Source organism: Ixodes scapularis, unplaced genomic scaffold (assembly GCF_016920785.2).
Source record: "Ixodes scapularis isolate PalLabHiFi unplaced genomic scaffold, ASM1692078v2 PGA_scaffold1__304_contigs__length_218370807, whole genome shotgun sequence".
Taxonomy (NCBI): domain Eukaryota; kingdom Metazoa; phylum Arthropoda; class Arachnida; order Ixodida; family Ixodidae; genus Ixodes; species Ixodes scapularis.
The window spans coordinates 103633146-103654730 of NW_024609846.1; the positions used below are offsets into that span (position 1 = coordinate 103633146).

At 47.6% G+C, this 21585-nt stretch overlaps 2 protein-coding genes across 2 annotated transcripts; both read right to left on the bottom strand.

Moving 5' to 3' along the window:
* Positions 1-7900: 7900 nt before the first annotated feature.
* Positions 7901-8629, bottom strand: LOC121835791. Its single transcript, XM_042290286.1, has one exon. The coding sequence runs from the start codon at positions 8627-8629 to the stop codon at positions 7901-7903; it is 729 nt and encodes a 242-aa protein (XP_042146220.1).
* A 1634-nt stretch (positions 8630-10263) lies between these two features.
* Positions 10264-21580, bottom strand: LOC121835792 (E3 ubiquitin-protein ligase NEURL3-like; the record flags this gene model as incomplete). Its single annotated transcript, XM_042290287.1, has 5 exons — positions 10264-11201; positions 13683-13778; positions 14881-15050; positions 17217-17327; positions 21483-21580. Coding segments are annotated over 5 exons (654 nt in total), but the record flags the coding sequence as incomplete, so codon positions are not given.
* Between the last annotated feature and the right edge of the window lie 5 nt (positions 21581-21585).

Consider the following 21585-nt stretch of genomic DNA (forward strand, 5'->3'; position numbering starts at 1 on the left):
ACGGCAGCGCGGCAGGTTTTCCTTGTTTGAGTATTGGTAAGATAGTTGACTCCTTCCATGCGTCAGGAATGATGCCGGTTGTCCATACGAGGTTCAGTTTTTCAAGAACATCAAGGTGGTAGGCAGGATCGACGTTTCGGAGCGCTTGGTAGGTTATACCATCCGGTCCTGGAGCACTCTTTTTGTTACACTTGTAAAGGGCTTTAGTGAGCTCCGCCAGAGTGAAATCGGATTGGCTCGCCAACATTGCCTCGTTATTTTGATCTTCGGTGAGTGGACTGGAGGTATTCGTCCTAACTGTTCCCGGTACTGTAACGGAGTGGATGACTGCCGCTAAAATTCGTCCGCTAATACCTCCGCCACCACTGTCATGGGCCAACCGGACTCGACTGCAAGAGCTGCAATAGGATGACGCGGTAGTAGGAGTAGTAGGATTAAGATTTTAATGGCGCAGCGGCAACGGTGGCCATAATGCGCCAAACAAAATGTTTTAAAGATCGAATGAAACAGATGCTAGGCTAGAGAAACTTTTTATAACTGGTGTAGATATCCAGTTTTGTTAATAAAATCAAAAACTCGTCCGAGTGGTACTAAGGCATTGTCTCCAAGTAAAAACATAAGATGAAAGGGAAGATGGTTTCTAAAGAGTTCAGGAAAACATGATACACGCAGTTGATGATAAAACCTACATTCCCATAGAATGTGTAAAACTGTAAGTAATTCCCCACAATGGGCACAAACTGCAACATCTTCGCCACTTAGAAGTTATGTATGTGTCAAACGTGAATGGCCAATTCTCAGGCGGCAAAGCAGAACCTCAAGGTGGCGGTTCTTGTGGAATGAACTTTCCCAGATGCCTATCATGGATTTTATCACGTGGAGCTTATTATTGGTTTCAGTGTCCCATTCTAGCTGCCAAGTCTTTAAAAGAGATTTCTTTAGAAGTGGAGTAAAGTCCTGGTAGGGCAGGCCAAAAGATACTATTGAGTGTGTGGCAGATGCAGCCAGGCGATCTGCATTCTCATTTACTGCGATTCCTACGTGACTCGGTACCCAGCAAAATTTGATAGTGCATCCAAGGCGAAGAGCTCTGTTTACTTTAATACGAACATGTTGTGTAAGTATATTCTTTGTAGAAACTCTGGAAGAAATAGCAGATAAGACACTTTGCGAATCTACAAAAATGACTGCGTTCAATACATTGTTGTCCAGAATATGTTCAATGGCTAATAAAATACCATAGAGCTCTGCGGTGAAGATGCTTGCCATTGAGTCAAGCTGCACAGCTATTCCAAAGTTACTAGAATAAACTGCACAACCAACGTGACTTAAAGATTTAGACCCATCGGTATAGTACTCGTTGCAACCTATAGATATCCTTTCTTGCAAAGAGAGAAATTATTTCTGAAGAAACTGTGGAGCAACGGTCTTCTTACTGTATTTGGTGAAAGACCAGTCACAACATACGGGTAGCTCGTTCCAAGGGGCAATTCTCTCTATAGATTTTAGCAAGTTAACACCACTTGTGGAAGGGACAGGGAGGTTGAGAGAGCTACAGATACTTTGAACTCGAAAGCCTAGGGGGCGCACAATTGTTGACTTGTTTTCAAACAATTTACAGAACTGAGGGGTGTGTAAAATACTATAAGCAGGATTTTTGGGATCCGAGAGGACTTTGTAATAATAACACAAGCTCAAGTACTGTCGCCGTTTTCCAAGAGACATTTGATGTGTGCCCACATACAAGCTTAATACGGGTGATGTGCGAAATGCCCCAGTGGCAAGCCGGAGCCCAAGGTGATGAACCGGATCCAACATCCTTAGTGTGGAAGGTCGTGCTGAACCATAAACGATCGCTTTATAATCCAGGCGTGACCGAACTAAAGCATTGTACAACCGTAGGAGGCATCGCCTGTCAGACCCCCAAGATACATGTGACAGCACCTTAAGGATGTTAGAGGATTGCAAGAACTTCTGCTTTATTTCCTTTAAATGAGACTTAAATGTAAGCTTTTTATCAAAGATCATGCCCAAAAATTTATGTTCGTGCTTCACCGATATTTCTGTGTTATTCAATTGTAAGATTTGATCCAAAGATAGACCTCGTCGCAGGGAGAAGGGCACACACACAGTTTTTTCTGGGGAAAATTTAAAACCATTTTCATTTGCCCACTTGCTCATCCTATTTATCGTGAGCTGCAATTGCCGTTCACAACTAGAGAGGTTGCAAGACGAAAAAGATATTTGCACATCGTCCACGTAAAGAGAGTAAGAAACGGATGACGGTATAACTTGAGCCAGACTGTTTATTTTAACTGCAGATAAAGTGGCACTTAAGGCTCCGCCCTGGGGGACACCATTTTTTTGTAAGAAGACACTGGATAAAGTAGAGCCTAATCGAACTTGAAATGTACGTTAACTTAAATAGTCCTGTAAGCAACGCAGCATGCGGCCACGCACTCCAGAGTTGTACAGATCTCGAAGGATACCATACCTCCATGTAGTGTCGTATGCCTTCTCTAAATCAAAAAATACGGACATGCAATGCTGCCGGTGAATAAAGGTATGACGGTCTCAAGTCGGACCAGATGGTCCATAGTCGACCGTCCAGCCCGAAAGCCACACTGGTTAGTATCGAAAAAGTTTTTCTCCTCTAAAAAAAACATAAGGCGGCGATTTATAAGCCTTTCATAAGTTTTCCCTAAGCAGCTTGTAAGTGCTATGGGGCGGTAGCTTGTAGCCAGAGAGGGATCTTTTCCAGGCTTCAGCAAAGGTATAACGTGGGCACATCTCCAAGTATGCGGAAAAGCAGCAGCTTCCTAAAGGTAATTGAAAAAAGATAGCAGGTGGTACAAGGATTCATGAGAGAGGTGTTTGAGCATCTCGTAGTGAACTCTGTCTGGCCCAGGTGCAGACTGCTTTTTTAAGCTGAGAGCAACTTCGAGTTCACACATTGTGAATGGTTTGTTGTATGCAACAGAGTTAAAGCCTGACATAGTGAATTTCTGTTTTTCAGCGGTAGACCGGAACTTTACAAACTCCGTACTGTAATTGGAAGAGCTACAAACACGCTGAAAATGTTCTGCGAGGAAGTCTGCTTGCCCCGTTAGAGATGCCGAGATCGAAGAAAAAAGTGGAATCCTGAAAGCATGGTACTGCCCGCGAACTTTTTTGAGACGATCCCATACTTCTTTAGCCGTGACAAAACTATTTAAGGATGAAACATACTTTGTCCAAGAAGCCCACTTTGCCCGTTTTCGCGTCCACCGAGCTTGTGCTCTTTTTTTTCTAAACTCGATCAAGTTACGGAAAATTGGATACCGCCGAAAAGTTCCCCACGCCTTGTTCTGGCTTTTCCGAGTGGAAGTACATTCCTCATTCCACCAGGACTTGCACCTCCGGGGAAGATTTCCTGAAGTCTGTGGAATTGAAGTGGAAGCAGCATTTATAATGCATTCTGTAACGTAAAGCGTCGCATCCTCGGGAGTCATATGAAGAAACAAGGAGGGATCAAGTGCTGCGTCTAAACCAAAAATAGACCAGTCGGCCTTTTCCAACTTCCATCGCGGGAGTCGAGTTGGTATCGATGAAACTGGTAAAACGCTCTCTAAAATTATGGGTAGATGGTCGCTGCCAAAAGGGTTGTCTAAAACGTTCCACGAAAAGCATGGAAGCAGAGATGATGATGATAGTGATAGGTCGATTGATGTAAAAGTGTTGTGGGCAGCACTAAAAAATGTAGGTTTTTTTCTTGTTCAGTAAGCAGATTCCAATTGATAATAAAAGTCGTTCAACAACTCCACCTCGGGAGTCCTGACGAGAGCTTCCCCACAAAGGATGGTGGGCGTTAAAATCACCAAGGATTAAAAAAGGTTTGGGGAGTTGGTTGATGAATGCTTGGAGTTCATGAAGATGAAGTGGAACATTAGGTGGCAAGTAGAGTGACACTAGAGTGATGAGGCGGTCAAGAAGGATGCGAACTGCAACTGCCTCAAGTGAAGTTTGTAATGGAACTTTGGCACATGCCACACCACTCTGAACCACCACTGCTACACCACCCGAAGGGCTTGAGGAATGGCGGTCCTTTCTAAAAACTTGATGATGACGCAAAACCTGCGTGTGCGAGTCAGTTAGGTAAGTCTCCTGTAGGCAAATAACAACAGGGCGGAGCTCATCAAAAAATGGATTGATGTCATCTATGTTACGTAGAAGGCCGCGACAGTTCCACTGCATAATACCTATATGCTTAGCCAGTGCGAAGTGAATATAAAAACCGGTAAAAAGTTAAATGAGATGACTATGGGATAAAATCTATCTTTTTGCGCGGTGCATTTTTCTTCTTTACAGCCTCTTTCTGCTGGCCAGTGGAGTAGCTGGTGGCAGAAAGGGAGGAGTCAGATCCCGCGAGGAGACTTTCCTCGCCGGGCTTGGGTCCACCCTCGTCCATAGGCTCCTCAGGGGGAGCCGGGGGGAAACCCGCTGGGGTCGGCAGCCTTAACGGCTCACTAGCTCTCTGCTGGCTCAAGACACGGGGTTGCCCCCGGCCTTTCGGAGGCAGGGAGGTAGGGGCGGCGGGGGGTGCCGTCCCCCGCTTCAGGGTGGACGTTGAAGGAACAGCGTCCACCGTGTGGTTGGGGCGCAGTGCAGCTGGCACCGCTCCCGTGGGTTTTAGATGGGACACTGACGGGAGACACACTCCTTCTGGAGGAGTCTGTGTTCCCGCCGACGCCATCATAGGCCGTGCGGGTCCCCTGCGCACGACCTCGGCATATCCTCCTTTTGATAAGAAGGAAAAACGTTTTTTTGCCTCATGGTAGGAGATGTTTTCTCTGGTCTTCAGAGTCAATATTTCTTTTTCTTCTTTCCATTTCGGACAAGAGCGTGAGTAAGCTGGATGACGACCTTCACACTTGACACATCTTGGATCGTTCTCGCAACAGTCAGCGACATGCTCTTTACTGGAGCACTTCGCGCAAGTATCACTTCTTCGGCAGCTCCGTGACCCATGGCCGAACCTTTGGCACTTAAAGCACCGCTGAGGGTTCGGCACATAGGGGCGAACACGGCACTGGATGTAGCCTGCCTTTATGGTCTCTGGAAGTGTAGTGGCGTCAAAAGTCAGTATAACATGTCTTGTTTTTCGCTCCACGCCCTCATGACGAAGGGTGATACGTCGAGCAGCTACTACTCCTTGGTCTGACAGGCCTTCGACAAGTTCCTCGTCAGATGAGTCCATTAGGTCGTCCTCTGAAATAACTCCTTGCACTGTATTAAGTTTACGGTGTGGAGTAACATTTACTTTATAGTCAGACACAGCATTGAGAGAAAGAAGGGCCTCACTTTGCTTTTTGGTGTTGATCTCAACTAGAAGGTCACCGGACGCCATCTTTTTTGCAGAGTAATCCTTTCCAACGATTCCTTCCAGTACCTTGGCGACCAGGAAAGGGGACAGTTTAGAAAGTGGTTTTTCCTCTTCACAATGTAAGACAAGAAATTTTGGAAATTTTTCAGGTACAATGGATGTTTCGAGAGTGACTTGAGCTTCGGTGCGACCTCTTTTCAGAGGCCGATCAAGAAAGTTTTTGTTGCGCAGACCCATATGAGATGGGAGGAAAATTCAGTGCCCAGGTGCACCGCCCACCACGGAGCCCAACAAGGGGGTAGGTAATGTGCCATAGCAAGAAGGGCTTGGCTGACATAATTACTCTACCAGTGCTGCCCGGGCACTATACCCTAGTGTGGTTGCAGGGACAGGACCTGTTTCCACTCAAGGTTGGCCCTTGCCGCCTAAAAAGGTGAAAAAGGAAGGAAGAGAATGTAGAAGAAAAGAGAAAGAGGTAGGAGGAAAAGTGAAAGAAAGAAGAAGAGGGTAGAAGAGGCGACTGACTGAATCATCCTGGTCGGGCCAAGCCAGGACACCCGTCTACGAGAAGCAGAGGTCGAAGCGGTGTATTGCCTCGCCCGGGGGGCCCCGAAGGGTCCAAACATATCCCGGGCTCAGCTCAACCACCAGGGTCCTCTTTTCCCCGGACACGGGTTAAGCCACGCACAGCCAGGCGTGGGTGGGTAAACCCACATGGCTCGGGGTTCGCGGTGGCGCCACTCACCAAGCACCTACCAAGGCAGGTGCCCCCTGCGTGCGGGTATGGTGGCCCGCGTGGCTGGGGTCCGTGGTGGCGCTACTCACCAAGCACCTAACACCGAAGGTGTAGGCGCCCCCTGCGGGGAGGATGACGCGGAATTTTCGCGCCGGCGAGGACTCGAGCGAGTCTCCAAGCACGTCTACCACCACCAGCCCTGCCGAGCGATGCGTATACGTGTCTCCATTGCCATCTTTGAAGTTTTTTCGTATGTCGTCTAAATTTAGCGTCGATCCGGTTGTAGCGCGTCCAGTCCCATGAGGCGTCCGTGCTAAGTGCCCTTCGCTGTGCCTGTCTTCGGGCTGCGCGGAGATTTAGCCATTCCAAGTCAGGCGCAGGGCATGTAACGGGCACCGTGACGGAGCGCGTGACAAGTCGCAGGCACTCCGCAATACAAGATGTTAGATCTTCATAGTTGCCACTCTCAATGGCGGTAGCAACATACTGACGAAATAAATCCCAGTTCGTCACCTTACAGGTTTTCACGTTTTTGGGGCTTGTAGTTGGATGTGTCACTCTGATAAGCACGTGGTGACTTCCCTCTGTGTCGGGTCGAGCCGTCCATAACCCAAATATTTCGGAGGACACCAAAGTCAGGTCGATAGTAGTGGGGCTGAGCCCCTTCCTACGAAATATGGAGGACCTATCGTTTAGAGCTCGAAGTTGAATCTCTGCCATGGTAGCCTCTAGCTGTCGTCCTCTGGCGTCCGTTCGTTTACCACCCCAAGCCTCGTTGTGAGCATTAAAATCTCCGCAGATGATAAGCTGACCGCGGCTTCTCTTTTTAATCTCTTCCAGCACTTTTGTGTTCCAGACTCCGTGTGGCGTGATGTAAGCTGAAACAATCGTTGTTTCGCATCCTTTTATTCTAACAATTACGCCGGAGTACTCCTCCATGGCCGAATTCAAGTCCGAAAGGTCTATGGAGTTATGATATACATCGTCACGTACAAGTATCGCTACTCGTGACCTATTATTTGGATTTATGGGGGCACTGTGGTAGAACACATATGGAGAAAGGCGCTCTTCTCCAGGTACGACATTCGTTTCTTGAAGAGCCAGGACGTCAGCACTCTCAGTTTTCAAAGATTCGCGCATCCCTTGTAAGCGTGCGCAGCCCATTTACGTTCCATCGAAGAATGGAAGGAAACACTGGACTGCGCCTTTGTTGACGAGTACTATTCTTTTGACGAGATATTGGAGCTCTTTGTCTGTTCAGGGTCTTCTGTCCACGGTGTCGCGCATTTGCGTTACTTGGTCCCCCTAGCATGCCCCCAGAAGGGGAAGCATATTGCCTGCAAAATTGTAACAATTGCCCGGGCCCACGAGGCTTCAAATTTAGACAATATTGCCAGGGATATGTTTGCAACTGTCTTGATAATGGAGACCCAGGCGGGTGTTGTTGCGATGGGTAAGCCTGAAGTCTCGTCGCTTTCTTTCCTTTCAGTGCTTCGTTTTGTTGCCTGACGCCTTGGAAGCGCCTGCGAGGAAGGTTGCTGCGTGGACCACGTTGGCCTTTCATCCCTTGGGACATCATTCGGTGGTACTTGGTTGATAACGATTTTTTTCTGGCAGTCCTCAGCGACGACAGAAGCGTAGCTTTTGGCGCCTGCATTAGAGAACGTTGGCTGCGTTTCGTCTTGCATTATGATCTCAGCGGTGCCAGTTTTTTGTCTCTTTTGGGGATCTAAGGCTGACTTCGCTTCGCGGAATCCCACTGAATTCTTCTTAGAGTAAACTATAATGTCACGCTCTTTAATTCATTTTGGACAGTCACGTGATGTGGCTTGGTGCTTTCCACTGCAGTTGGCGCATTTCACTGTCGTGGACTGACATTCAGCACCCGTCCCGTCATGGTGTTGCCCACAACGGCAGCAGGCCTTTAGACGTTGGCAGGCGATTTTCTTATGGCCAAATCCGTTACAATTGTGACATTGTAACGGTCTGTCTGTGAACGGTGAGACTGGATAACGAACGTGCCCTAGAAGCACGTAGCTTGGCAGCTTAGTGCTGGTGAAGGCGACCTTCACGATGCGGGAGCGTCCAAGTCTCCGCTCGTTGGCAATCTTGCAGCATGTGTCTTCAGCGCAAAGATTGCGCGCAATATCGTCTTCTGTGATTTCAGCGTCGACGCCTTGAATGACACCATACGAAATGGGCCCTGACAGTGGGGAGTAGGCTCTTACTGGAACACCGCAAAGCATTGCAGTGTTCAGTAGAGGTTTCGCTGCCTGCCCGTTGCGAACATCAACAGCGATCAGGTTCAGCCGATCGTTGGGGCGCACTTGGATGATGCACTCTGGGCAGAGCTTCTCAAGGGCTTCGGAAATCTTCAGGCTGTTGAGCGCTGTAAATCTGGTCTCCTCTTTCACAGGAACGAAGATGACGGTGAGGCTGGTGTCATCTTGCTTCTTTGGTTGTTGCGGAACGTCTGGAGACGAGTCGCTCTTCTTTGGACGACAGCGCGCTTTCTGCCGGATCTCCGCCATTCGCCTCCGGAATCTTCGCTCTCCATGTTGGAGGTCTCTGAGCAGACAGATCGACTGCAGTCCTGGGATTCATCGAGTGCGCTGCTGGCCTGGTGTTGTGCTGCCGTGATGGATATGTCGTTTTCGGAAAGAGACATACCAGCGTGCATCCCTTCTCTTGCTGTGCAGGGAGCTGCCCTAGCTCCTGCCGTCCGAGTAGACCCCAAAGTCCAAGGGACCGACGAAGTCGCGTAGAATAGCAAATTCCAGAGATAGAAGCTTTTGCGTTCCGGCTCAGATCACTTCCCAAACAAATGTCGACACCCGTGGCCGATACAACACTCTGGTTGCCGCCGTCGCTCATAGCTGGCAGTAGCTGTCCAGAGTGCTGTGCTTGCCAGTTGTGTGCCTGCCGCCTTCGCTCATAGTGCGCGGCAACATTTCTTCGGAGGGAGAAGCGCGAGCGGGAACGTACCGAGGGGCGATGTGCGCAGCAGCGCGAATGGTTTCGCAACCGTTGCGAGTCCGCTATCGCCCAAAGTTCGACTGCGTCGGGCGCTTCAAATTCCCTTGCGAAAGAAAAGCAGATTGCTCGCCTGAAACGCCACCACCGAGAAGAAAAGCTACAGCTCCGCTGCTCTTCGGTCTTCACCAGAGTGGAAAGGCTGAAAGTATTCGATTATGCTCTCTGTGCGCAATTTTGAGAACAAAATGTTGGGGAAATAAACTTCTATTTTTTTTTATACGAGGTAGCGATTTTGATGTTTCCATTTAAAAATGCATATTGAAAATATATTTTTTTAACTGTCAAATTACATTCCTCAACAGTCTCCTTCTACAAGCTACCTCCGAGAAAGAATGAATGGCTAGGACTCTATCACTGCAATATATGCATAAAAACGGGAAGCACATGGATAATCTTTATCTATGTAGAATTTGCGCAACTTGGAGATCAAGCTAAAAAAACATAAACGAAAACGAAGTCAGGGTTGTTGAATTTGTGCTGTGCAGTCTTATAAATGCCGCTGTCAGACGGTCACCGTAAAAGGCCTTCAGAACAAACTCATTTAAAGAGTCTGCGAATCGGTGCAAGCCGATAAGCGCAAGATCGCAAGCTTATTTGCCAATTATTTAAAGAAGTTCGTTCTGAACGTCTTTAAGGTGCCCGTCTGAAAGTGCTGCTACTGCCATTCCTTGGTTGTTTCGCACTCTGCTCGTAGGGCGTGGCATCTGATTATCCCTCCGCAGCCAATCAGAATGAGGTACTCGCCGATAAAGACGTCAAAGGACCAATCGCGAAGCAAGTACGAGGAAAATATAATAGGATCACCCCCAGATGGTTCCTTACGCCGCCAGTGGCCATAAGAAATACTGTGTGTCCACTTTTCCGCAATGCGCTCGAGATAAGGCCAACACGCGGCTTTGACGTCACGCCTCTACGGTGGCGCTGTTGTCGCCACGGCGCATGTGCAGGAGCTTTTTTACCTCACGCAAATCTGGTTTCTTTGCTCGCGCAGCGCCCATACCTGGTGTGGGCAAACGCGGGCTTGTTTGTAAACAGTGTGTCAGTCTATACAGTGGGATGTCGAGTTATTGACGAGACTAAAACTATGTCTAGACCGAAAAAAGAAAAGCCATCGCCTTCACACTGAGCACTTATTTATTTTATTTTATTTATCGATGCTGCCGGCCCGTTGGAGCCAAAGCAGCAGTGAATGAATAATTCAAATACAATGGGCGCGTTTTTTTTTTTCACCGAAACAATACAACAGTTTGTGTACAGATCCTCCTTTTTTACGCAATATATTCAACTGCACACACCAAAAACCTACCTTTTTTTTTAAATGAGATAATGCACGGTTGATTTATAAGGTTATTACACAGATGTATAGGTGACGTAAGCACGTAAATGTAAACTAAATGTCTCAACAGATTTTTTTTTTCTTTTTAAGATCTCAACATATCACTATTCTCCTCATTCGCCGAAATAACACAGTAGGTTGACGTGACTTCCTTGTCCTATATGCACTGCGGGAACTTAGACACGCAATTTTGTTTTTAAATGATCACTTACAGCGTAAGAGGCGCAGGGCGTGACCTAGTATGCTAATTCTTCTTGCTTCGGAATCTGTCCCGCAGCTCCACAGCCACAACGCAGGCAATAATGAGGTGCTCGGGGTTCATCACGCTTTGCGTTCCTTAAGCCGTCAGTGACTGTAGATCATGGAGGTAGGAAGCTTCTGCAGGCGACATGACCCGCCCAAAACAGCTGCGGTTTTGGTCATCGTTGGGTGCGTGTCCCTCCACACTCTTGGCTTCACCTCTGGTGGCGTCATGTCAGCTCCAGAAACTTCCTACCTCCATGCTGCAGAGCGTGTGCGCGCGTCCGCCCCGACGCAGGTCGGGACCACGAGCTAAGTCTTGAAAGTCTTGACCAGCTGTTTGATGGGCTTGCGACACACCGGACACAGGGGCGTCCCCATGAAGAGCTTGAGGCCGCACGCGTAGCAGGTAACCAGATGGCCGCAGTCGACCAGCACGCAGTCGATGTCCTTGTCGAAGCACAGGCGACACAGGTGGTCCTCCGTCTTTTCTGAGTTAAAGAGCAGCGAGGTATACCATTTCAACGTCAAACTGGACGCACCGATTTCTCAATTGTGGAATTCGTACTCGACATTAAAAACAACTTTCACTTAAGGAGCAACATATTGTGCTACCGAGCTATTAATACGGGGTCACGAGAAGACTCCCTGGAACTTCCGTGAATAACACGCGAGAGTAAACAACACACGGTATATGCGTAAGTTTCGAGTTTCGCATGCGAGGTCATCCGTTGAAAAGCTGAAGAGATGTAGTAAGACTTTCTCAACGCAGCCAGAGCCTTGAGGTCTAGTGCATGTTCGGAACGTTATGAACGTACGTCCATGATTGATTTTGAATTAGTTGAAGGTCAGGAAATCATCTCGACGTGACTTTTGATGCATGTGCTATGGAGTTAATTTTGGCATGCGACATGTATACTGAACCGAAATTTCGAGCTCACAAAACTAGGCCGGACGAATAGGGGGGACGCTGAAAAACCCAAAGACATCACCCTACAACAATATCTCCAACGGATCGCCGTATTTTTGGAATAGAAGTGCGCGATTGAACACGGCCAACGAGGCCGACCAGACAAGTTACGTCACGATTCTCGTTCCCTTTTTTCCTCGCTACATCCCGTCGAGCTGGTGAACCTAAGCGAGGAGGAGAGAAGCCAGGCGCTTCCCCTCATTCTCAAAATGTCCAGAGGGACAATGACGTCATAGCCCTCGCTTGATCGTGCCCTTCTTTTCCAGAAGTAGGGCCGTCCGTTTGAGATATCGATGTATGAGTGATGTTTTGGAGTTAGTATCGTCCCGTTCAGCGGTTCTGCGGCCTTATCTTTTTGAAATCCAAATTTCGGTTCAGCATTCCTTTAAAAGGCAACTCCACTCCATTTTTACAATTTTTTGGTTATGATCTCTTTAGTCCAAGACAGCAGCCCTGAATCACGAGATATAATTTGTTTTTCGGTAGTGTGTATAGTTTTGTAGATATCGCTTATCCAAGTTTCGTTCCGGCGGCACGGCGAAACTGAAACTACCGGCTCAAGCACCTTGGCAACACTGATAATCAGCTGCGCGTCGACGGTATGACTTAGATCTCGTCCCGCGCTCCTGAGCCGACGCACCGACGCGGTCGGCCCGGTCATACGTGGAGTTTCAAAACAGAAAGTAAGTTGCCCATTTTCTTTTTTGCCGCTGCACTTTGTAAATATGCACCAAATGTAGTAAGTTTTAGTGTGTATTCATAAATAAATTTGCAGGCCGAAAAGCGAATCCGACTGCTATAAATAATATGACGCAATCAGTGCCGGCGCAGCGTGACTGTATTTGTTTCTTGCTCGCGGATCAAGAGAAACAGAAATCATGGGAGACAAATGGACAGATGGTATCCATAACCGGTCTAAGTTGTTAAAGCTAAGGTGCGTTTATGTGTACGCTAGTTAGATCTGGTGCGACCTGCTGCGACCGGGCGCTCGTGCTGGAGCAGCCGGCGAACGGTACACGAACAGCGACGGCACCGCATCGTTCGTCAAAGACGCGTGTTTTGTGGAAAAACCCGCGGCAGTCAGCAGCAGCAGATCCCGTGTGTACGTGTCTGGCGTTAACTGCTGGGAGTTGAGCTTCGCGTTGGAGCTAGGAGTCCATGGTCTTCTGATGTCTATCCGGCGAACGTCATTGACCCACCACCTTGTGCCTCTTCTGGTCTCTTCGGAACTGGTGGAATCGCGGCTCCAGGTTGCCCACCGGATTGCTAGTGCAACCCACAGCACTACAAGTCGTGCTCGACATTGCCCAACGCGAGTCCGGCGAGTCTCTCCGGCTCCGCGACACGCGCGTGAGCGAGCAGCACCGCTTCGCTCTCTTCCGCGCGGTCGCGGAAGCTATGCTGGAGTCAAATGAACTCCCACGACGCAAATAAAAATAGGGGAACACGGGATAACGCGGTAAGTACCTCTTGCGTCAGCAGAATCGCAGAACGCCACGAGAAACGAATCGTCCCCGGCGTCCGTACGAGAGCATGACGAAACTACGTGTTGCACCGGGTGAGCTAGTGAAGCCCAGTGTTGCTTCGCTAGCTCACCCGGTGCCAGCGTGGCTCACCCGTTGTCGGGCAGGTAACCCAGCTGGTGGTACGTTTTTAATATTAGTTTTAAGCGGGAATGCGACGTCGGTTTGACGTGATATTTTGGGTATGACCGTATTTTGACCACCTAAAGCGATATCAGCCATTTCTTTAGAGTCGACTGTTTGAGTGGAGTTGCCCTTTAAGCGCTCCGTTGCTCAGTCCGTACATATCTATGTACGAACCACATAAGACAAACCTAACACTCATATATGTATACAGACTGAAAATAAAAGAAAACACGCTATTTGCTTGTTATATGAGAGTACGGGTAGGATTAAGGCGTTCACAATTTTTCAGCCGAACATCGGTCTGGTCACTCTTCTTCTGGTAAGGTCGTTCGCGGTTGCCGTCAGGTACTTACCAGGTTTAGGGTCTGGCTTTTCAGTCTTTGTGTTGCTCGTGACCTGCGTTGAGCTAGCCGCGGTCCTTGTCTCGTTGGCTCTCACGTCCGCTCCATCTGTGAAGCGCGTGCATGCCGTCTGTGAATGCTTACCCACGACTGCATTAATATTTTCACGAATGACAATTGGTGAGGCGGTAAATAACGAGAGAAACTAAAAGTTTCATTTGGCGAACTTGGGCCAAAAACGAAAGCAAAAGAGAATAACGGAAGGTAACAGGACAGCGTCGCGGGCGTCGAGTGTGGGCATGAACGCAAGGCCGAACGCTGGCGAAAGACTGACCCCATACGGCGCGGCGCGGCTACTTTTGAGCCTTCCCTGCGAGCCTAAAACATTCTACCTCGTTCGTTCTGGAACTATACATTCTGAGCATGAACAAGCTACACTGCTCTCCAGCGTTTTAGAATCTTCTACATATACAATGAAAAAAAAAAAAAAAACGACACGAACACCGGCCATCTGCGAGGGAACCAAGCGCGCTGCCCCTAGATGCGCACGCGGGAATATGCATTTGATATCGTTCCTCTAGTTTGCGCATCCCCCACCAGGTTGTGCTAGTTTTGGCCGCACATTAGTAGCCGCGAGCTTTCCGTTTCTGTCTTTTCTCGAAGCCAAATTTGGGGTGTTTTATCGTTTACGTGCCAAACCAACAAGGGACGTCTAGCATGCCCCAGTGGAGGACTGAGGATTAATTGGACCCCTTGGGGACCTCCGGAATCTTGGTTACACGGCGTATTTCCCGCAATAAACATCCGTCAGACCGCGAGGCACCTCGGCCAGGATTCGAACCCGTCACGTGAGAATACGTAGGCCGGAGCTCTGCCTCAGAGCCACCGAGGCGGTCATTGTTTCTATCTTTCCTGGCTTTTCCTCTAGGTGGCGTTGTCTCCCTTAGAATTGCGGAGCCATTATCCGCTTTTATTATGTTATTCTGTATTCCGCTGCGCCATCGCAAGTTTCGCGTTCGTTCACAAAACAGAAGCGTCTAATAAAATACACTTTCTAGTCACTAGATAAGAGCGCCGAACAGGTAATCACAAAGGAAGAAGCGTGCGCATAAAAAGCCAAGCCCACAACTATGATTTACTAAATTTAGGAGATGAAGAAATGCCCTTGCGCGACATATCAACTAAGGTGATTAGAGAACTGACGACTGACCAACGATCTGTATGGCGGTCGTGGCTCCGTAGATGTCCACCATAGCCCAAAGTACAGACCGCGTGTTTACGCCTTTGAGAAGCAGAGCGGAGTTTTTTCCCTCGATGGTGAAGAGGACGTCGCCGTTGCTGCAAACCTTATACTCCACCAGTGTACCTTCCACTGCGTGGCTTGAGGCACCAAAAAGACAGCCAAAAAACAAAACGGTTGAATTAAGTAGATACCCTGGTTCGACATTAACATGTTCGTTCTAAAAGTTCACGGGAGTGACGTTTTTGCGTCTGATTGGTGGAGGCAATTGTTTACACCAATCAGACGCCAATGCGTTACTCCCGTGACGTTATAAAATGTACATGCAAATGTCCAAGCTAGCCCTCGAGGTAGAACCATTCTTAGTATTTCCAAAACGAAGCAGAAAGAATGAAAATAAGCTCTGTAATCGATCTTTTTTTACAAATACAAAAACAAAAAGAAAACAGCAATGACTGGTCAAATTACAAGGGTGCAGATGAGATCCGAACGGGATGATCACGTCGCATAAAGAGCATGTTTCCTCTCAGCGCGCGACTTAAGATGGGGAAGATATCTGCTACCATAAGACGACATTTTGACATCTAGATACGCCACTTTTTTCGTTTTGGGGCGTTTCTGGAATAGGCGTCAAAGGATATGTGGGTCTAGTTACTGAGGGGGTTGCTTAAAACAAAGCCAACATTTTGTTTTTCTGTACAGTTTATATAGTAATTTGTAGGGTTGTACCTCGATTAATAATATTTCACCGATTCTTGCCTGCCTTTTATTGATTAAGCCTAAAGTGGAAGTTAAAAAATACAAATAATTGCAAAATTGTAGGTATATCATATATTTTTTAAAGTTTATTTAAAGTTTTTTTTTCACCAAAAGGGAGCCAAGGGAAACGGAGAAAAACGCTGCTGTTGCAACTTGACGAGGCCCCTATTTCCCCTGACAGTTCAGCACTGAAAGAGGACACCCGCAAAATTCAAGTGCGAGATCCAATTAGATTATCAAATATATTGTATATCTTTAGATATGTTTAAAACAGTACTAAGCGCTACCACTAAGGACGCCATAATTTTTGCTTCACATTCCAATTTGCATTCATTCATTTCATTCATTTATTGGTTCCCCTTAAGACCCATGAGGGGTATTACAAAGGGGGGGGGGGGGACATTTGGCAGGACAGTGTCAAAACAAAAGAACGCTAGCCAAAACAAAAGAACGCTAGCACTTTTCACTTTTCTACATCAAAAACTACATAACTAGCCACCAGGAACTCTAATACATTTCTTGAAAATGGGAAAGGAACATTGAAGTCTTATACGGTGTGCAGTTTTATTTAACAATAAATGAACTTCGTAATCAAATTGTCGCTTGCCGTATAGTTTGTTCTTATCTTGGGGGTTTTCCCGGGCGTTCTTTCTCAGTGCTCGCTGCGAGGTTATACTTTTGGGCTTTAGGTGCACCTTCTCCTTGTGTATCAAATGAAGCAGTGTAAAGTAATATATTTGTTTAGCATTGATTATAGTATATTATTCCAAGGGTGGCTCCGTGTGAAGTCTCGCGGCTTCCCCTGATAACGATCAAACACGCGAAGTATCCTTTTCTGGAGGACTACAGTTTTGTTGCAGTTCATCTTGGTTGTTTTATTCTTATAGCAAACATAGATGTTTGGATTTATGTAGCATTAGCGATGCAAAAATAATATATATTTCTAAAGCCATTTTAGGTGTTGAAATGGACTGATGACAAAAATAGATCGAACAGTAAACGTACATATACCTTTACTGATGTCAGACAGCCAAAGATAAACAAGGCAGCCCGGTGCTTTCCTGATTTTTATCCGCCTTGCCCAAGGCAGTAGCAATATAAACATATAAGAACGCCAGTAAGAAGGAAAATTCGCTGGCAGGATATGCTACGTAACGAGTTTAGTAAAACTTCTTGAAAAGTAAATTTCTAATATCTGTCATAATTAAGCCGGTACTGATCGTTACTTAATTGTTCTTTGTTAAAATTGGTGGCAACATAAATTATGCAGTTTTTTAAACCAGCCGAGACTGGGTGGAGATTATGAAGAATGCGAAGTGGAAGAGAAAGAAACAGAATGAGAGAGGGCAACGTCGGCCCGTGACAACATCACAGGAGGCTCCACTTTTAAACAATCGGTTAAGAAACTAGTTGGTGATGAAGGCATTAATCAATTGAAAGAAAATCAAAGTTTATGTTTTAGAAGTAGGAATTTCTTATGCATTTTTAATTCAAATGGAATTAGCATGACCCGCTAAACAGCAAAAATAAGGGTGCGTGTAACCAACCTAGCCCCGATAGGTCCTGCCCAGTGCCCTTTGACGGTACTCGGGAACTGGCTGACGGTGTCAGGGAGGCTGCCGGCCAGGGTCCTTGGGTCATGCGACGTGAAGCCTAGCCTGGACGGGAGAGGGCACAAAAGGCAGATAACGAAGGAAAGGAGGCGCTCTCTATTACATGAAGTGCACCCAGCGCTTGCCGAAGTGAGCAACCATACACTAACTCTGATTTCTAGAAGAACATTGATCACTACACACCGTTTCACCTAACGATGGACCGAGAAGACCCTACGAATCCATCAAAGTCAATTCATAGGACTGTTTCTCTCGGCCAGGGGGCGCTGTAAGTGTCCACGAGGTGCGACCACAAAAAAGAGGCGTCTCCGCTAGCGTCCCCGAGACGCTTGACCATTTAATGCTGATCTGAAGAGGCGCTCTAGCGATCATCATGCACGATCAGCAGGCATAAACTATAGCGTCTGTAAGTGTGCATGGGCACCAGCAGAGAGTTTGAAAGGTCGAAACGCGAAGCCCAACGGAAGCACGACCTACAATTTACGATATTTCTCGACAAGGGGCTGCTCAAAATGTTAGAGGTACGGGTCTATGCGTGCGAGTGTCACCTGACCTTTGGAGAGTTGTGTAGTCACGCGATACAATTCGAGCGCTGGATTGACCGGTGTGGCAAGTAGGGTCGCTGTAGTTCGCTGTACAGTCGCCCAATTTTTTAATAATATCACGCGAGCGTCGACCGCCGGGACGGGCAGTGCCATGCCGCGGAGAAATGCGGCGTCACGGGAGAGATTAAGCGTTGTGGCGCGCAAAGCCCTCTGCGAGGAGTGTCGTCTGCTAGGCTATTCCGCTGATCGCACACAGCCCCTGCACCGTAGCAAAGGAGTGCGTTGCACCCACTTTTTATACTCCGTTTCACTTTGTGTTGTACCGCAGCCGACGCTACGAGCCATCTTGGCCAGTCCATCGCTAAAGTTTTGTCACGTAGCCTTCCTGTTGGGCACAACTGCACGTGGAAGCACGATGTCAAGTGGCAGGGTGACAGCGCTGGATTGGTTTTGAAGCCTCGTAGCATTGGCTGCGGTTAATAGTTTAGTGCATCATTGCATTTCAGCTTATCTCGCGTCATCGTATTTTTCTTTTTGTTTTGGTGCTCACACAGTAAATACAAACAAGAAATAAAAAATAAAAATAAACTAAATTAAACGAGATGACGCGATAAGCTGAATGCAATGATGCACTAAACTATTAACCGCAGCCAATGCTACGAGGCTTCAAAACCAATCCAGCGCTGTCACCCTGCCACTTGACATCGTGCTTCCACGTGCAGTTGTGCCCAACAGGAAGGCTACGTGACAAACTTTAGCGACTGGACTGGCCAAGATGGCTCGTAGCGTCGGCTGCGGTACAACACAAAGTGAAACGGAGTATAAAAAGTGGGTGCAACGCACTCCTTTGCTACGGTGCAGGGGCTGTGTGCGATCAGCGGAATAGCTAGCAGACGACATCCTCGCAGAGGGCTTTGCGCGCACACGCTTAATCTTTCCCGTGACGCCGCATTTCTCCGCGGCACAGCGCTGGCCGTCCCGGCGGTCGACGGTCGCGTGATATTATTAAAAATTTGGGCTACTGTACACTGAATCAATAGCCAGAGCAACGCGCCCAGATTGTTGAGTCGCACAAAAGAATGCGCGCATTTTGCTAGAAAAAATATATCGGTGAGTAAATTGGCCCTTGTTGTCAAGGCCGAGTGCAAAATATTCTGGCAAAGCGAAGGAATCCTGTAGCTCGCGGTTTCCTGGTGCGGCGTAGTAGAGGGGGATGTTATGGAATCAAAAAGGGGCGGGATAAAGTCGAGCGATGCGCTACTTCATAGCCTCCTCTATACTCACAAAGCCTGGCAGTTCGACGACGAGCCATAGAGTGCCCGGTCGCGGATTTGGAACGCGAGGATCAGGTAGCAGAGAGCCTTTTTCGGGGAACCTGGTAATCAGCGCACAGCCTTTTGCAGCGCCGAAGACCCGAAACATGGTTTTCAAAACCCGACGAGAAAAGAAGCGGTAGCGCGAGGAACGCGAGGAGTACGAGCAGGACATTCCCATCGCTCAGGAAAAGTGTGTTTCTCGGCGTCTCGCCGCAGCGGGGCGCCCGCGACATGACTCTCCTAGAGTGCCTTCATACACACGGCGCGCTTTCGCTTGAGTGGTGACATCCTCAGCCATTTTTCCGCCCAATCGTTTTTTTATGCATTTTGAAGCGCGCAATCTGATGTCACTCAGCTCGAGCGCGTAGCTTTGGTTAATGCATAGACGCCATTTTACCGACCTAGTCACGCACCGAGTGCGCGAGAGCGTCACGCGCTGGCACATTCAGGGCAACAATGGATGTCTTCAACCCTTAGAACAGACAGACATGTAGGCACCCTAGACTCTCCTCTCATCCGTTGTATCTCGGCTCTAAATTTTCACTTTCGGCGGCCGCGTCTCGTGGTGATTCTGCCAGGCTTTGTCATTACAGAGTAGGCTATGGCTACTTGTACACGCTCCCTCATATGAAGGACCAATCACCGATGCAGTCTATGCGGTGCTGCTAAGAACACCTTGCCTCAGGCACTTTATTTTTTTAGCGAGATAAGGTATGTTCATCTAGCTTCCTCACCCCGAGGAGAGTGCGCCTGGCCAAAGTGAATCCAGTACAGCCGCCTGAAACTGCCTTGTCGAGTGGGTCTTCCCGTTGTTGGAGATAGCATGTGTGACCGGTAAATTTAGGATTTATAAGCATGCAGGGAAGAGCAATTAGACATAAAAAGGGAAAATGTGGTGCATACTGCCGAGCCGAACTTTTTCAGAGGTATACATGGTGTTGCAAGACTCATGTTAGATGCACGGAAGGATCTCCCCTCATTTACTGAATTCAAGGGAGTGTGATGAAATAATTAGGGGTGGGATGAAACAGGAATGTCAAGGGAAACCTCTGGAGTACTACGGAAGGCACAGACTTGAAAAGAATCACTAAAAGCTGCAGAAAACATGATACATTTGAAAGAAAGTACCGGGGTGCGGCATACTTCTAAGTGCTTTGTTTATCTGAAAAGAGGGAATGATCCAATGGAAAACAACAAAAAAACATAACGCTTGATGAGTATGTGGAGAGACCCTGTAACATGCAAAGGGCCCTCGCGCTGGTTTTTTGTTTTTGAAGTAAAAAAAAAACGAGAGTTAGATTTGAAGACATGGATAAAATTTGTGGTGCGTGCAGATGTGAAAACAAAAAAAAAAAAAAAAATAAAGAAAACGCGAACGACAAACGCATGGGATTGGGTCCTGCCCTCCGTGAGGGGAAGCAGTTCTTGTGGAAGCACCAGGATTCTTTGACGGTAATGAAATAATCCGGTGATCATATAGTGAGGTCACAAAAATAAAGTAAAACATTTAACAGAAAAGAGGTTAATGGGAAACGTAAAATTTATACAAACAAAACTAAAATTATGAACGAGATAATAAAACTGTGGCACTATTTAGAAGGAGTGTAAGTGTTGTATGATAGATGACGTAAGCTGGCTCCTATTAATAAAATGGCTAGATGCTAGATACAGGTTTATCGATACAGAACGTTTACCAATCACTAGCACACATTAATCTATCTGTAGTTTAAAAACATTGGGCGGCGGACAAACCGATGCAGAATGGGACGGAGAGTTGATGCAGAATGGCCCACGGTCTGTTTTCTTTGTGCGACGTAAAGAAGTTTTCTCTGGTTACTCATTTGGAAGTAAGTTTCTTGTTTCAGCTCGTTGGCGACTCGCTGCTGGTGGTGGCGTAGTGCGTCACTCTTAAGATGCATGATCTTCCCAGGAAGTGAGTGGTTGGGAATATATTCTATGACCTGCTCCAAGGAGGGTCGCTTCATACGCACTGATTTCGTAATAAGAACTGTGTAGTCCTCCTGTGGCAACACCACCGAGAATAATCAAGGCCTGTGGACTAGAATTCTACGTCATCACAATGAGATCAATCGCAGACACAGATAGGACACGGACGCTGTGTCAGCGTTCGACAAAACCTCGTGTTCTGCCAATGCACCCGCTCAGCGTCGGGCTCAGGCCCAATCGCTGAGCTGGCGCCGTCCGAGTGAGATGACATTCCATGTAGGTGAAGAAGGCTGCTGACTGGCTTTGATTGGTTCTAGGATGTGTTGCCTACGGCGCGGTGGAACTCTCCTTTTAAAGCAAAGTAAGGGCGTATAGCGCAAGTCCTGCCTCACCGCAGAAGTCCACTCCATCCGGAAAAAACTTTTCCAATCCGCAGTCTTATCTTCTCGTTGACTTGGACAGGACGGGAGCTGAACACGATTGCCCTTGCAATAT

What these genes read in the sequence shown, in the direction of transcription:
- LOC121835791 (XM_042290286.1), bottom strand. Translation starts at nt 8,629, where the DNA reads ATGGCGGAGATCCGGCAGAAAGCGCGCTGTCGTCCAAAGAAGAGCGAC.